General features: G+C 34.4%; 1 protein-coding gene and 1 pseudogene across 3 annotated transcripts in view; one reads left to right on the top strand and one right to left on the bottom strand.

The window, feature by feature from the left end:
• TMEM135 (transmembrane protein 135) overlaps nucleotides 1-14,943 on the top strand; it is a 257,212-nt gene extending 242,269 nt beyond the window's left edge. The window contains exons 9-13 of one of the 3 annotated variants that reach the window (XM_055091392.1): nucleotides 4,279-4,342; nucleotides 5,548-5,624; nucleotides 9,411-9,509; nucleotides 10,325-10,392; nucleotides 12,229-14,943. In XM_055091392.1, the coding sequence (XP_054947367.1) occupies nucleotides 4,279-4,342; nucleotides 5,548-5,624; nucleotides 9,411-9,509; nucleotides 10,325-10,392; nucleotides 12,229-12,361 (441 nt within the window). In that variant the 3' untranslated portion in view covers nucleotides 12,362-14,943. The remainder of the gene's footprint in view (nucleotides 1-4,278; nucleotides 4,343-5,547; nucleotides 5,625-9,410; nucleotides 9,510-10,324; nucleotides 10,393-12,228) is intronic. The other 2 variants (XM_028500984.2, XM_024131687.3) reach the window with 2 other exon arrangements.
• On the bottom strand, nucleotides 3,084-3,994 carry LOC102982601 (dihydrofolate reductase-like; annotated as a pseudogene).
• Nucleotides 14,944-16,322: the final 1,379 nt, after the last annotated feature.

Raw genomic sequence — 16,322 nt, 5'->3', positions numbered from 1 at the left:
GGAATCACTAATATGTAAATCATATTACTGACATATTTTATTAAACATCTAAAATTTATATTCAAAATTTAAAGGTAAAATGTGTTAACTAAGGTTGACCTGTATGCATGTGCATGCGTGTGTGCATGTGCACACACACAGTTGTTAAAAGAAAATGCTGGGAAAAACTGAATTCTGGAATTATTTTGGATAAGATGGTTGTGTTTCATTTTATGATAAAGTTTACCTATAAAAGGTAGATGTGGAGAAAGTATTTTGAAATGGAAAGGATAAAGTGGCAAACTATAAACTATAGTTAATTAATCACTTGTTATGAAATATTACTAACATTGAAAACATTTTCAATATGGTTTGACTAGGAAGCATTACTTATATCTTTGAATATGTACGAGAGTTAATAGGACAGAATATTGGTGATAATATGTTTATATTCACATTCTTTTTCATTTCTTGTGTCATAGAGTTTGTATTTACTCTTAAGATAAACTCTTAAATATTTATATGTGGATTATCTCCAACATTTTTAGCCCAGGTTGGTTATTCTCCACCATCCAGCATATCTGAGGGCATAGGCTTTTTTGTTTGTTTACATTTTTGCTACTTATTTGCTTAGGTAATAGAAACTAATGGTAATTAAACTAAGGAAAATGCAACTGGGTCAGAAAATCTATTATAAAAAATATTCATACAGCATGTTCCAAAGCCATATGTGATTTCTGAAAAATTTATCAATTTTTTGCATCTTGCTAAGAATGTAATTAAGAGAAGGTCAGGCAAACAAACCTTATTTCTTCTGTGTCTTCTTGGTGAACTGACCCTTTTTCCATTTTGTAATGTTCCTCTTTATCCTGGTAATACTCCTTGTTCTGAAGTCTACTATGTCTACTATTAATATAGCTACTCCAGTTTTCTTTTGATTATAGTTGATGGTATATTTTCCTTCTTTAATCTTTCAGTGACCTCAGTTTAAAGGTTGGTTTCTTTTAGACCACATATAGTTGGTTCTTACTTTTGTATCCAGTTTGGTAATCACTGTCTTTTAATTGGTATATTTAGACTCTTTACATTTAATATAGTTATTGATATGGTTGAGTTTATATCTGTTTGTATCTACTTTCTTATTAGTTGTTTTATATTTGTTCCATTTTTTTCTTGTCTCCTGGATTTTGGGGGTATTTTTTATGTATTTTAAATTTATATTAATTTTTTTGTATTTTTTATATTCTGTCATCACTATTGACTTATTATTTATATGTCTTTTTAAAATTTAGTGATTGTCTTAACATTTATAATAAACATTTTTAATTTATTGGTCAATATTTTCAAATAATATTATACCACTTCAGTATATACTGTGTAAGAATCTTACCACATCATACTTGTAATTCCTCCTTCCCATCCTTTGTGCAATTCATTTATCTTTTCATATGTTATAAACCCCACAATATGCTGTTGATATTTTTGTTTTGGACCAGGAGTCAGAAACCTTTTTCTGTAAAGGGCCAAAGAGTAGATATTTTAAGTTTTGTGGAACATATGGTCTCACTCATAACTATTCAGCTCTGATGTTATAGTGTGAAAGCAGCCATAGACAATATATAAATTAATGAATGAGCATGGCTGTATTCCAATAAAAATTTAGCACACTGTATTAGAATTTCATATAATTTTCACCTGTCACAAAATATTATTGTTTTTTGTTTTTATCCATTGAGAGGTGTAAAAATATTCTAGCTTATGAGCTGTGTAAAAACAGGTGGCAGGCTAGATTTGCCTAGTGGGCCATAGTTTTCTGACCACTTCTTTAGACAGTTGATTCATTTTTATAACAAAGGTAAGAATAACATGTCTTCTAAATTTACCTTCATTTTACCATTTCCAGAGCTCTTCATCTCTTTTTTTTATACCTAAATTTTTATCTGGTATCTTGTTCCTTCTGCCTGCAGAACGACCTTTAACATTTCTGGTAATGCATGTCTGCTGGTGGTGCATTTTCTCAGCTTCTATCTGTCTGAGAGAGTCTTTTTTTTTTTTTTTCCCCCACACATTAACATTTATTAAACATTTTGAGTATTATACACAATTTGCTTCTTTTGCTTAGCAATTTTTGGCGTTTATCTGTCAGTACTTTGTCCTTTTTAACTGCTGCAGATGTTACATTTTATAGACATATTGGTTAGTTATTTATCAACATTTGGGCTCTTTCCAAGTTTGAAAAAAAAAATGTTGCAACAAATACTCTTGGGTCCATTTCTTTGTTCAGGATTAATTTCTAGAAGTGGAAGTTCTGGGTCCAAACCCAGAATATTTTGAATATTAATTGATATTGCTAACTTACACTCTAAAAAGGTTGTCCCAATTTATAAGGCAGAAAATGCTCTTTTTTTTTTTTTTGGATTTAATCTAAATCTTTGCTAACATGATGGATAAAACATGTTTTAATTTTCATTTTTTAATTCTGTGAAGTTTCGTTTCTAACTTACTAATTTTGGTTTCTAGCAATATTCATTCTCAATTTATTACCTCCTTGAATTTTTATTTTAGCCATTATGCTTAATATTAGATTATTCTTTTTTGTAAAGAGCAGCCAATTCTTGTTTTATCATTGTAACATCCCATGGAATCTCACTGAAGATCAAAAACAAAGTCTTTTGAGGTCTCAGACCTCCTCCTTTAACCACCGAAAAGATAGTGTCATACCTGCCTCTTTACTATCCGTGTGGAATATCCTGGCATTCTCAACTTATTGACTCCCGGTCTGAGTGAACAGAATATTTTTCACAAGTGTGATATAGAGTAATTCATGGTCCCTCTTTTGATCTAATTTTAATAACTGAGTGCTAGCTCTTCTATTTATAATCCATTTCTGACTTTTAGACCCATCTGCCTAGCTCCTAGCTCTATAGGCTCTGGTTTCAACTTATGCTACCAGGGGACTCTCCCACTTTGGGCTGTCTTGGTAGATATTCTACCCTAGGCAGGTGCTGGTAGCCTATTCTTGACCCTTGATGGGCATTCAGGCAGTTACAGCAAGAAATGTTTCACAAATGGTATCTGATACAGTCTAGTTAAGATTAATGGGGAATAAAGGTACTTTGCTTAGAAATAATTATCCATAGATCTAAAGTCAACAAAAGTCTTTACAACAAAAAATACATAATTTTTTTTTGGGGGGAAGGAGGAGGCTTGAAATAGATCAGAAAACACTTTCATATTAACTGTTCTTTTCATATTCTTCAAATCCGTACTTAATGCCTTTCTTCTCCTGGACATCAGAAGGAACACCTGGATATTCTGGGAGAAGTTTATATTTTTCCAAATCAGTTTCTGGAAAAAATGTGTCACTTTCAAATTCCTGCATGATCCTTGTCACAAATAGTCGAAGATGGCCTGGCCTGTTCATGGCTTCCTTGTAAATGGAACTGTGTCCCACTATCCAAACCATGTCCACTTTATTTGTTAATTCTGGTTGCTCAATAAGTTTTAAGGCATCATCCAGACTTTGGGCAAGAAAATGAGCTCCCTGTGGAGGTTCCTTGAGTTCTCTACTGAGAACTATATTAATTCTGTCCTTTAAAGGTCGATTCTTCTCTGGAATGGAGAACCAGGTCTTCCTACCCATAATCACCAAATTCTGTTTACCTTCTACTGAAGAAGTTGTAGTCATTTTTTGGAAATACCTGTATTCATTCCTGAGCGGGGGCCAGGGCAGGTCCCCGTTCTTGACGATGGTTCGTCCCCGAACTTGCCGATGTTCTGTGTTCTGGGACGCAGCAACGATGAGTTTAGCGGACGAACCATGACAGCAGCAGAAAACACTTCCGAGCTAGCATGTCACACCGACATGGGGATTACCCACCAGCTTGGTGCGAAATTTCTGAGAGAGTCTTTATTTCACCTTCATATTGAAAAATGTTTTCTCTAAGTATAGGATTCTGACTTGACAGAGTTGTAGCTTATCTGGCTTTTTCTCCTTGTTAGAATGGGAGTGATACTTTCCCAGCATCCTACATCTAAGCAAAAGTAGAATTTTTTAATTCATTTTGAAAAATCATTACAATGAACATTTTATGTGTAATTTCTTAATAGGGTCTATCCAAACAGTAACATTATAACAGGTTACTGTTCATAATTTTCCCAATCATATATTCAGTTTGATTTAAATAAGATCACCAATTTGCCTCCAAGGTCAGCTAATGACTCACCCATTACAGATGTTACATGCATTTTTCCTAGAACTGAAACAACTGAAGTCATTGTATTTTCTTCTTGATACAGGGTACTAGTTGCTTCCTGCGCTGGGTCAGAAATCTGGATGATGAACTGCATGCCATTATAGCTGGTAAAGCAATAATAAAATACATATATTACTATTGCATCAATTAGTAGTAGGAATGGAGCAGACATGGTTTTCAAATTCATCTGATTTCTTTGTATCTTCCTTTCTCTGTAATAGAATCCCCATTAAGGCACTAGTACAAACATTTTGTATTTGTGAGGTTTAACATATCAAGGCTCTCTTGCCATCTGATGCTTTGGGTTGGCAATATAATGACTTGGGTATCTGTCCTGCTACAGGCCAGAAATTCTAGGGAATGTGTCACAAAAGAACATAAAGACTTAAAATATTATATAAGTGACTAATGGAAGTACAGTTAGATTTCTTAAAATATTCTGATTTTACCACTGGCAAGTGATGTATTTTTTAATAATAATTTTTTTAGGAACTCAAGTAATTTTATAAAAATAAAAACTAAACATTTTCTGTGAGTTCAGTATATGTATTACTTATGTTAAATAGACAATTTTTGAGATATTTAATAGTAATATCCCTACTATTAGTATTCCAGGCCTCCTACCACCTTGGTTTTCCATTTATTTATTTATTTTGCGGTACGCGGGCCTCTCACTGTTGTGGCCTCTCCCATTGCGGAGCACAGGCTCCAGACGCGCAGGCTCAGTGGCCATGGCTCACGGGCCCAGCCGCTCCGCGGCATGTGGGATCTTCCCAGACCGGGGTATGAACCCGTGTTCCCTGCATCGGCAGGCGGACTCTCAACCACTGCGCCACCAGGGAAGCCCCTTGGTTTTCCATTTATAGAATGAAAGCAATGGAGGGAAGTGTGATGACAGCACTATACATAATTTGAGCTGTTAGGAGAATAGATGAATGACTATTTCCACTTAAAATCAGAAATGATACCAGTAACCTTTAAAAAATTATTTTAAAAAATCATTGTTATTTGGCAAGACCACTGCTGTTTTTAAAAGTTAAATTTAGAATGTAGTTTCTTGTGATATGTGTATCAGAACTGTGGTTCCTAACTCTATAAAGGTCAACTTTTAAGTTTAAAATTATGTGATAATAAATAAGAATTCACACCATTTTAATGTCATCCCTTATATTACTGTCCTTGATTTTGTTGTAACAAAAGGCAGTGCTACGAATCAGTTCTTTCCTATTTAAGTGAATCAACATTTCTGAGTGACTTAATAACAAAGAAATACTTTGAGTTCTGATCAGTTTTGCCTTATTTGTTGTTTCAGGATTTTTGGCGGGAATATCAATGATGTTTTATAAAAGCACAACAATTTCCATGTATTTAGCTTCCAAATTGGTAGAGGTAAGCAAACATTTTTAAGCACATACAAGCAAAGGATACAGAGCTTTTTAGCTGCTTTAGTAGTAAATATATATCCCAGTTTCAAAAGCAAATTCTAATCCTTTAAAAGTACTTACAAAGTCAGTTCTCCTATTTCTTCTTTTTTCTTTGTGTTATTTTCAAATATACACAAGCATAGAAGTAATAATGTGATAACCCTCATGTACCCATCGTAGAGCTTCAGCAGTTAACAGCATTTGGCCAATCTCCTTTCACCTATACTGCTCCAAACCCCTAAGTACCAAATTATTTTAAAACAAATCCCAGAGATCAAATCACTCCATCCATAAACAACTGAGGAGAAAGAGTCCTTAAAAAATAAAACTAAAGAGTAAGGACTCCTTAAAAACAAACAAATCACCAATGCTATCAGGGTATAATCAAAATACATGTCATAAATTTTAAAAACCTGGTAATTCTTTAATATTATCATTATCCAATTAGAGCTTGCATTTTCAATATTACCTCATAAATGTCTTTTGCAATCCCTTTGTTTTAGTTGAGATCCAAAGTCTCTTTTTAGTTTATAATAGTTATCCTTCACCCTTTCTTCTTTTCTTCCCCATTTCTTTTTTTCCTTGCCATTTATTTGTTGACGATCTAGGTTATTAGTTCTTTGGAATTTCCCACGTTCTGGATTTTGTTGATTGCATCCTCACTGGTGGTGTTATAATGTGTTCCTTTAACTCATGTATTGTCTGTAAAATGTAAATTAGATCTAGAGCCTTAAGCAAGTTCAGGTTCAGTTTCTTTTAGGGGGATGGTAGTGGCAGACAAACTTCACATTTACTGTGTGTGTGAATTCCTATTACATCACATTAGGAAACACAAAAATGTCGGGTTGTCTCTCTTTTTGTGATGCTAAGATGGATCAGTGGGCTCAGTGTTGATAGAGCCAACATAAGGTTCCCCATCTTTTACCCTATTGTTTTAGCAGCCATTAATGACCAGGGTTTATTATTTCACTGAGGGTTGCAAAATCATCATAATCTAATATTATTGTTTCTTCTGCATTTATTAGTGGGAATTCTTCAAAAAGAACTTTCCCTTTCAGCTGTTTGGTTACTGTGAGATCGTCTGTTCACAAAGTCATAATAAAGTGCTTGATTACTTCCCCTTATTTGCTAATGTTTGGAATGAGTTAGTCCCTAGCATCCTGCAAAGTTGACCTGTAAGTCTTTGTTGTCAGGTGTCTTTATGAAGACACGGAGTTTAACATATTTGATTTGTTTCAACCTATTGCAGTCATTAGTCAAATTGCTCAAATTGCCCCATCTTTGGCCATGAGAGCCTCTTCAAGTTGACTCCTGTTTCTTCTTTGACGTAATGCCGGTATCTTTGATAGTTTTCTTGCTTTGTGATAAAAGAAGATATATTCCCGGCTCACCTGGGTGGTTTCCTGCTCCAGACATAGAATCAGCCTTCTCCAATGGCACCTAGTTTCTTTTGGTGAGAAATGGTATTTAGAAAACTTTAGTTTGGGTGCTAAAGGTTTTTTGCTCCTAGGCTAGTCATTGTTTCTTGGCCTTTCCAGTGAACAGAGTTAGAGCATCCTATTTTTTTTCCCTTTCTTTTCAGAGAAAGAGAAAATAATTAGGAGCACATTGATGTTTTCAATTCAAAGTTCAGGTTATAGATTTTATTTAACTTGTTTGATTTTTTAAAAGTTTTATCTCACTGAAAAATCTGTGTCCCTAATGACATTAAGAAAATTACATATTTGTTTTATCCAAATGAGAGACAGAAAGAGAGAGAGAGAAAGAGGTAGGGGAGGAGGCATTTATTTTTTCTCAATGCCTTTGGAAGCCATTGGAGAGCTTTAAGCATGGAAATGACATGATTTAATTCACATTTTAAGAAGAATATTCTGGCTATTACATAGAGAATGGATTAGAGGCAAGACTGGAATCTGGGAGAGAACCGTTAGTCTCAGGCAGAAAATGGTGGCTTGTGTCAGGATGGTAGCAGTAGAGATGGAGAAAAGTACACAGATTTGGTGTAAGTTTAGGAGATAGAGTTGGCAGGACTTGCTAATAGAGAGGAAAAGGGGAGTGAGAGAATATATTTATATTAATTAATTTTATATTAAAATGCTGTATTACTATGTAATGCATATTAAGCAAACATCACCTGTATAGACAACTTTTTTCTTGGAAAAAAATATTTCTAAGACATATTTATTGAGTATCGATTATGTTCCCATTACTGTGGTGGTGCTGGTAAGCATATAGAAGTATAGAATACAGTCCCAACTCTTCATTAACTTAGACTCTAGGTCAACAGATAAGTTTTATTGTAGGAAATAATTAGGAACACAATGATCCCATATATCAAGAGATACCTGTTTCACATAACGTTTCTATGATGCCATTCTACCACATCTGAATTTCATTTTTGTTAACAGGAATACACTACAGTATATCTGTACCTTGTAATATATTATCATATTACTTTCAAAATAATGGCCCATGTTTATCTTGTTACTGAAGTAGATTATAAATCTCTTTGTACATATCTTACAGATTGAAGTTAATTTTATATTAAAATGCTATATTAATACATAATATTAATTAAAAATCAGCTGTATAAACAACATTTTTTTTGGAAAAAATTATTTTATGTTCTTTATTTCATGGTCCACTCATATCTTCTTAAAGCTCCCTCCAACCTATTGAAACACCATTCTGTCTTGGTCATCTTTCTTCTTACTTGTTTCACTTTAGCATTCCTACGTTCCAGAAAACCCATTTCCATGAATTATCCTTTGTTCCATCCATATAAATTTGCTGGAAATTCCCCATACATATCATGTATTTTCACCCTGTTTGTTACCCCTGCTTTTCCTCTCTTATCTAGTTTTTGATGTTAGGCCTCTTAGAAAGCAGCAGTATTAAAAGTGGGGTCAGCAGACTAGTGCTGGTCTATGAACTGTTCATTACCATACCAGTTCATGACAAGGAAAGGATAGAAATTGAGAGGAAGCATTTGGAAACCTTATAGCAACTCGATGGAGTAATTTGTTTTTTGAATGTAATAGTGAAAATTTGGTTCACTTCTAGTAATTCATTTTTATTGTATTATAAAAGCATCAGGCCATGATAGATGGAAATTTTTTTTTTTTAAGTGGTTCTTCACTGCAGATGGTTTGAGATGCCCACTACTCAATGTAGTCATTTCTGAAATTCTCCTTGGTCCTTTGTCCTAGACAGAGTAGTTGCTCTCTCCTCTGGGGAGCCTATATATATATATATATATATATATATATTTGAGATAAACATAGATATACATACATACACATGTGATGATCTACACATCTAATCAATATAGATATCTTGTAGCCTTATTAGAGTGTGTTAGTTATTTCTTATGCACTAATCGGGTTTACACCAGTACATGTTTAATGAATGAATGAATAGATCTAACAGAGAAGGGAGGACTTGAGCATTGTACAAACAGCAGTGAAGAATAAATAGCATGAAAGAGGTAGAAATAAAGTGCTGTTGAATTTCACAGAAAAGTATTATTACTGGCATCTGGGGTTTGGGGTGAGTGAATGCAGGAAAGGGAAGGGCTGACACTTAACAAGTCAGGGAAGATGTACCTATGATTTGAGCTCTGAAAGGACTGTTAGGATTTTGAAAGGTAGAAAAAATAGTTGTAGATAGGGAACATATCACTCCACCTTATTGGTAATGCTATTTAAAGTTGTTTTCTTTATAAATCTTGCGCTGTGTGCTTGTTTTGCAGACAATGTATTTCAAAGGCATTGAAGCAGGAAAGGTTCCCTATTTTCCCCATGCAGACACTATCATCTATTCCATCTCTACGGCAATTTGCTTCCAGGCAGTAAGTATAACTTTTTGAAATGAGAAGTAGAATTATTTCTGTTTCTAGTGTATATTAAACCAATGAGGGAAAAATAAAGGCCTGGGAACATTTCCAGTTTTTACATTTTATGCTTTTTTTGTTTTATTAGCAAGATAGTTTTCAAGTTTCAAATCATTAAACATGTTAACTTAGTGGGCTAGGTCATGTTTTATGAACACAACAATTTTTAGGTTTAAATAGAGTGCAATTTTTGTAGGAGAATTATCACTCTAGTACCTTGGCTAGAATGCCCTAACTTAATTTTACTTCAAAAAAAAGATACCATGGGCATAAATATGAATAATTGCTTTTCCCCAGTATTACTCAGGCAGTGAGGATAGGGGTAGAATCTAGTTTAATAGAAGCATCGTTCAATCTCTTTAAGTTCTGCAATCACCGTTATTGATGTTAATGGTCTTAGGGCTTTTGCAAAGTTTGGGAGACAGCTTTTATTTGCAGTTTCTCACAGTAATGCTCCCAAGTTGCTAAACTTACTATAACTAGCGAAGTGCCAGCTATCTAATGGGTATCTAGTAAATGCTTCCCAATAATAATGACTATTAACTCAATTATTATTCCATGAGCAATATTCCTATCTGAAGGCATATTTACAAAGATTCTTGAGAGTTATCAACTTAAACATTAATACATGTTTTTGTTACTACTGTCATCACTGTCGTTTTTTAAATACAGTGAGCAATAAAAATAGAGATAAATATGTTCTGTTGCCTAAGACTGCTGATAATATTTGCTGTTTACTAAAAGAAATCTCAGATTGAATATTCTAATCTTAGGCTGTCATGGAAGTTCAGACCTTGCGACCATCTTACTGGAAGTTCCTTTTAAGGCTCACCAAGGGCAGGTAAGTGACTGAGATGTTTTAGCTGGTCATAGAAAAAAAGCAATTTCAATAAAAAAGATTTTGAATCTTTTCGTTTACTTGAGGGAATATTCTTTCAGTGGTAAAGTAGGTATCTAGCTATAAATCAAATATGACCTAAAATTTAATAAGAATAACATGGGACATTCTTTTAGTGAACATTATTTTGACTATTTTTTTCCCTGTATTATTTTAGATATTTTAAGTGTTCTAGATTAATATGTTGACTTGCAAACTGCTGATAAGTTACTATATAACATTCTTAAGTCTCACTTTTAAAATTTTTGATCTCTTCTTTTTGATTAAAAACATGAAACAGATTCATTAGAAATCATGCCTGAACAATTGACTGATTTCCACTTTGGAAAAATAATCATATTCTGTTGCCTGATTTTGTAAGCACATTTTTCTTTGCCTTTACTGTCATATTCTTTATTATTGTTGTTGTTAGCATTTCCTGATTATAATCTAATTCTTTGGGAGGCAGGTTGACCTGATAGAAAGACCATGAGCTTGGGAATTGAACAGGCCTAGGTTTGACTGCAGTTGTGATACACTTAGCTGTGTCACCGGTTGGGAAAATTCTTTCCCATCATGAGCCTCAAGTTTGTTTCTCTCTTCAATGAAACAACAATATGTATTTTGTGGGAAAATCGAGATGTTTGTGGCAGCCTTTAGCACCTAGTAGGCATTCAGTAAATAGCAGCTGCCATTAATGTTAGTAATAGCGAGCAGTTGTATAGTGCTTACTATGTCCCAGAAATGGTTTTAAGATACACACATACACACATACAACATACATATACATACATATGTGTTTAATCCTTAAAGTAGCTCTGTGAGATAGGTACTATTAATATCTTGCTTTTACAATGTGAGGAAACTGAGAGGCACACAGAGGTTAAACACTTGCCAGAATCACAGAGCTAGGAAAGGAGGGAGCCAGGATATGAGCCAGGCAGTCTGACTGCAGAATTCTTCCTCTAAGCCATGACACTGTGTATCCTCTATATTATTATTATTTAATCATTTATTTCTTTGTCATTAGGTTTTTTTGCACATCAATGAGTTTAACCAGTTGATTATTTCAGAAGGGAACATACTTTGGGAAGGATCTAAAAATCACGTTTATTGGCTCTTGGAATAATGATACTGGCCAATGACTCAAAACTAATTTCACCCTGGTATCTTCCCCAGAAAAGAAAGGCTTATGATCAGGCACAGAGACACAGAAGGTCCATCCTGCACATTAGCTAAAATATGTCTTTTAAAAGTTTTATATCTCTTAGGTTAGGTGATGGATAAAATGAGGGTGTGTTTTTACTATGTTGTGTCTGTTAGAAATTTGAAAACCTATATGCTGTTTGCCCTTCAGTCACATTTGGATGTATTTTCTGTTGACTGTGAGACATTAAAATTTCAATTATGAGAGGAATTACGTTTAATACCTTTGCTTGTCAGTAAATGTTAGCTCATTCATTATACATTTAGCTTCTTGTGATTTTATTCATCAGAAAAATCACAATGAACCTATTTTTCTATTTGACACAATCTAGTGGAAAGGATTCTAGAAGGGTTTGAAATAATGATGGTAATCTCTGGGGTTTCAGTTTGGGGGATTATCATCTTTTTAAAGAAAATATGAGACAGTGAATCTTGAGGAAGAGTATCAAAGTGACTTTTGAATCTGCCATTGAGTCTTTTGCCGTGTCAGCCTTTTCGGTCTTCCCATCCCATGAAAGATAAGTCAAATGGAGTGAATCATCTTCTTTTATAAACTTCATTAAGTACTTGTTCCCTGTGTCCTCTGTTTTACAGATTTGCCGTCATGAACCGAAAAGTGCTTGATGTTTTTGGTACTGGTGCATCTAAACACTTTCGGGACTTCATCCCTAAGTTGGATCCAAGATACACAACTGTAACACCAGAGTTGCCCATCGAGTTTTCTTGAAGATGACTGTAACTTATTAATGTGACTTAATGTTTCATTATTTTGTCCTAGAGAGTTAATTATGTTGAACACAAAGAAGGGGGCCCGAGCTTGAACGTCAGTGTTATTTCAATGAGAGACGCTCTTTTTTTTGTTTTTCTTACCAATCAGAAATACAGAAGCTTTTTAGGAAAGTGTTGCTTAATAATTAAGCTCCCTCTATAGCCAGAATCTCATTCTGGATCACTGTAATGGTTGACATTATGATATATTATTATCAATTAAATTATGTCCACAAGCAATATTAAATAATCTATGTAGAAATGTAGTAACAAATAAGAGTATACTTAAAATTACTTTAAAAGATGTTTTACTTCATTCCAATATAATTCTTGGTTAAAACTAAGAATATTTCTACATTTTAGGATACAAAGGATCACGGGTACATGGATTTGGTCTGTATTTTTTTTTTAACTTCTGAATTGGTAACTATAGTAGTGAAATGTTATGGGTATGGAGTAACTCTTCACAGACAGTGCTGCTTTATTTAGTATAGAGCAAATTAATTGGAGAAAGTGGCCATTCTTACTTCAGGGATGCAAAGACGGGTCTCATACTGTTTGGATAAATGCCGTGGTATCCGTGCTCTTTTTCCACTGATACCTTCATCTCTCTCCATGATCACCTGGAGCAGCCCACTGAACCTATGTATTAGTGGCAGGTTAGGAGCAAATGGAAATTGACATATCTGATAAAGTTGAAACGTATGTTTTAATCTTTTACAGAAGCATTACACTTGAATATACAAAAACAAATGAAGTTACTTTTAAACCTCCCGTAGGTTTATTATGTTTGTTTTCATTTATAAGGGCTGAATTCTTCATAGCTAAGTTTGTATGCTGTTGTCGATTTAGAAGGGATCAAATTCTATGGAACAAAAGTAGTTTGGGCAAGTTTGGCAGTTTGTTCCCTCAGCTGTTTCACCTATATGGATGTTTGACAGCTAAAAACATTCTAAAAATCCAGTGGTGGTTTAAAAGTCCACTTCATAATTGGATGCAGGTTCTCTAGGCTCTTTTCAAAAAATCATTATCATCACTTTTACTCATGTTAGAGCAAAGAAGTGACAAAATGTAGTCACTGCTGATTATGAGTTAGTTCAGGACAGCTTTGATTGAAATATGATCACTCTTTAGAGTTTTTCAGGGACAAGTTATTCTTTTCTAAGTTAATGCAAGGCTTAAGTGGTTGTGATATGTTACATTACAATTAATGTAACATATAGGGATAATGGTATATTTTTTTAATATAATTTTGTTGCTGAAAAGTTTTAGGCTGCTGTAAATTAATTATGCAGTAGAACTTGTGTAGCAATAAGAATTATAACCCAGACTTTTTAAATGCTTAATCCTCCATATTCAATTTCATCAAGCCTTGTATACTTCTGTTTACATGTAATTTTAACCTTGGTTGTTATGGCAGATTGAAACCAAACAAAAAAAGACAGAGTATCAGCGAGAGCCAGTTTAATTAGGCCAAAATTTTGCAGTGTGATTAGCTTTTTAGGATTGACTTGTCTATTAGGCAATACTGTTAAAGGATCCTTTTGGCTTCAGATTTCCAAATTGATTAATAAATTCAGTTTTAAGTTTTTATTCACTGGAATCAAAATGATGATTAGTACTGTGTTTACTTTTAAAAATGCAGTATTATAGCAGTGAAGAAAGCACTGCTACTTGCATCTCATTTTCTCTATTCAAAAATCATGTTTATAATATTTTTCCTGTCAGTTAAACAGAAAACTTTTTAATCCATAAGTTATTGTTTTTTTTCAGATTAAAAGCCTATGAAATTGAAAGACAAATTCTACTGAGGTATGATGAGATTGTTTAGTGAAATTTTACTGGTCAAAAGGTGCATTCCTATGATTTATTTTTTTTAACACAAGCTATAGTCATCTTTTATTTTATAGAAAGTATGAAATGAAATAACCATCATGAAGCAGAGTCATACAATGAATGTATAGCTGGAATGAACAGTTAACTAATTTGCAGTGGTGAATAGAAAAGGACAATTTGATTTCATTGAGACAGACTGCAAAGTATCGAGCAAACACAAAGAAACTGTGTTTGTATTCCTGAATTCAATCAAAATGAATGTGTTTCTACCTCTAACTAACCAGGTATGGATTGGCAACTTGGCATCATAAATAAAGTCAAATAGATGTGTCCATTCCAAAACATGTTTTTTAGTCCATTTATACTCCAAAGAAATCCTGTCTATGGTAAGTTTCCTTCCAGTAGACCTGATTATATTAAACACTTATTATGCCCTCTTAGTATTTCCTACATCTTTATATAGACTGAAAAACAGTGCATTGAGGTGCTTAATAGGATTATGGTTGTTTCCTGTATTAATTATTTCCTGTATTAGTAAAATCCTACAGTTAGTACCAACCAAGTGAAGAAACAAGTTGCATGATAACAAATTGTCTCAATTCTGTTAGATTCTTACCCATTTTTCATCAGATAGTTTAGTCCATTTTATTACCCGTTTCTGAAATAAAACCTTTGATTCGGTTGTCTTTTTTTTTTTTTAATAAATTCCATGATTTCTTCTGTAACTTTTCTTGATCTGTAAACATTGTCATCTCTCAGTTGATGCCTAGTATATTTTTTGCTTTCATTTCTTCTTTAGTCAGTGGTTATTTAATTTAGAATTTTATCTTTTTACTCGTTGCTCTTAGATTTTTGAATTTACTTTCCTCTCGAACAAACATGTCTTTCATGACCAAATCGGTCAGTTGTCACACAGTGTGTTCTTGTTGAGCTTGTGTATTCATCTTCTTGTAGATTTTGTCTAGGCTAACAATTGATTCAGTTGTTAATGCTGACAAAATTGTTTCTGCTTGTATGTTATCACATTCCTGAGTTTCTAAGTCCTCTGGTAATGTCTAGTTAAGGAGAATCAGTTTTCTTTACCTTCAAGGAGCTTCGTCCACTTGCTATGGCACATCCTTCTCGCAGTGGGGGTCAAGTGGCCTCTCAGCAGGGCCAGAGGGGCGTGCCCACTGGAAGCAGTGGCCTGGTGTTTTTGCTGCCTTTGAATCAGAAGTCACCAAGCCCTTAGAGCTCTTGAATTCTCCCTGTGATTTATTTTTATTAGTATAAGTAGAAAGTAATTTGTCAGAGCAACAGAATCTTCTTGCACGGATGCTTTTTTGCTCCACAAAGAGAAAAGTATTCATGTCTGAACTGTGATTTTGCTAACACATTGGACAAACTTTATCTCCCCTAACACCTTGACCTGTTGCTGCTTATCTCTTCAGTATTCATTTTCAGCTAGACGATTTAGGTAGCTGAAAATGAGTGACCATGAAGAAGACCTAAGAAAAACAATAAGAAATAACTGTTTTCCGTGGGGCTGGGCTAAGGCTAGCTTAATTGTGGATGCTCAGGAGACTGTTCTTACAGTCGCCGTAACCCTGTGCCTCCTCTTCATAGCCCTTTCCTGCTGGTGCTTTAGCTGGCTCTGCAATTCCTTCTTGTGGAGTTGGCAAGGAAAGGAGTGTAGGCACCGAGGTGGCCGTGAGGTCAGCGCTGTGCCCCGGGGTCCGGGGGCTGTGTGGACTTCCCTCTAGCCAGGATATGGGGACTTCAAGGTTAAGGCTGTGTTTTCTGTTTCAAGCTGTAGCCTCAGGTGACTTTGTAAAACCTCCATACTCCATAGTTAGGCAAAGGGTAACTACAAAGAAATGAGACTGACATTGATGTGTGATTTCTGGGTCAGGAGCTTGACCGTGATGTAGCACGTGTCCTAGGACTGCAGCAGGACAGTGCATAGCCTGAAGCTTACAGCTGTGGTGAATAAGAATATGTGCTGTTTTATATTGAGAGAAAAGTGAGTGACTTTTAATTGGAGGAAAGAATGAATATCTGGTAGCTGATTTCTTGCTCTTTGATGTGGCCTCTCTCTCCCTTTT

The sequence above is a fragment of the Physeter macrocephalus genome, chromosome 16 (genome assembly GCF_002837175.3).
Source record: "Physeter macrocephalus isolate SW-GA chromosome 16, ASM283717v5, whole genome shotgun sequence".
Lineage (NCBI taxonomy): Eukaryota > Metazoa > Chordata > Mammalia > Artiodactyla > Physeteridae > Physeter > Physeter macrocephalus.
Note: the sequence above shows the minus strand (reverse complement) of the source record. Positions and strands in the feature narration are given on the sequence as shown.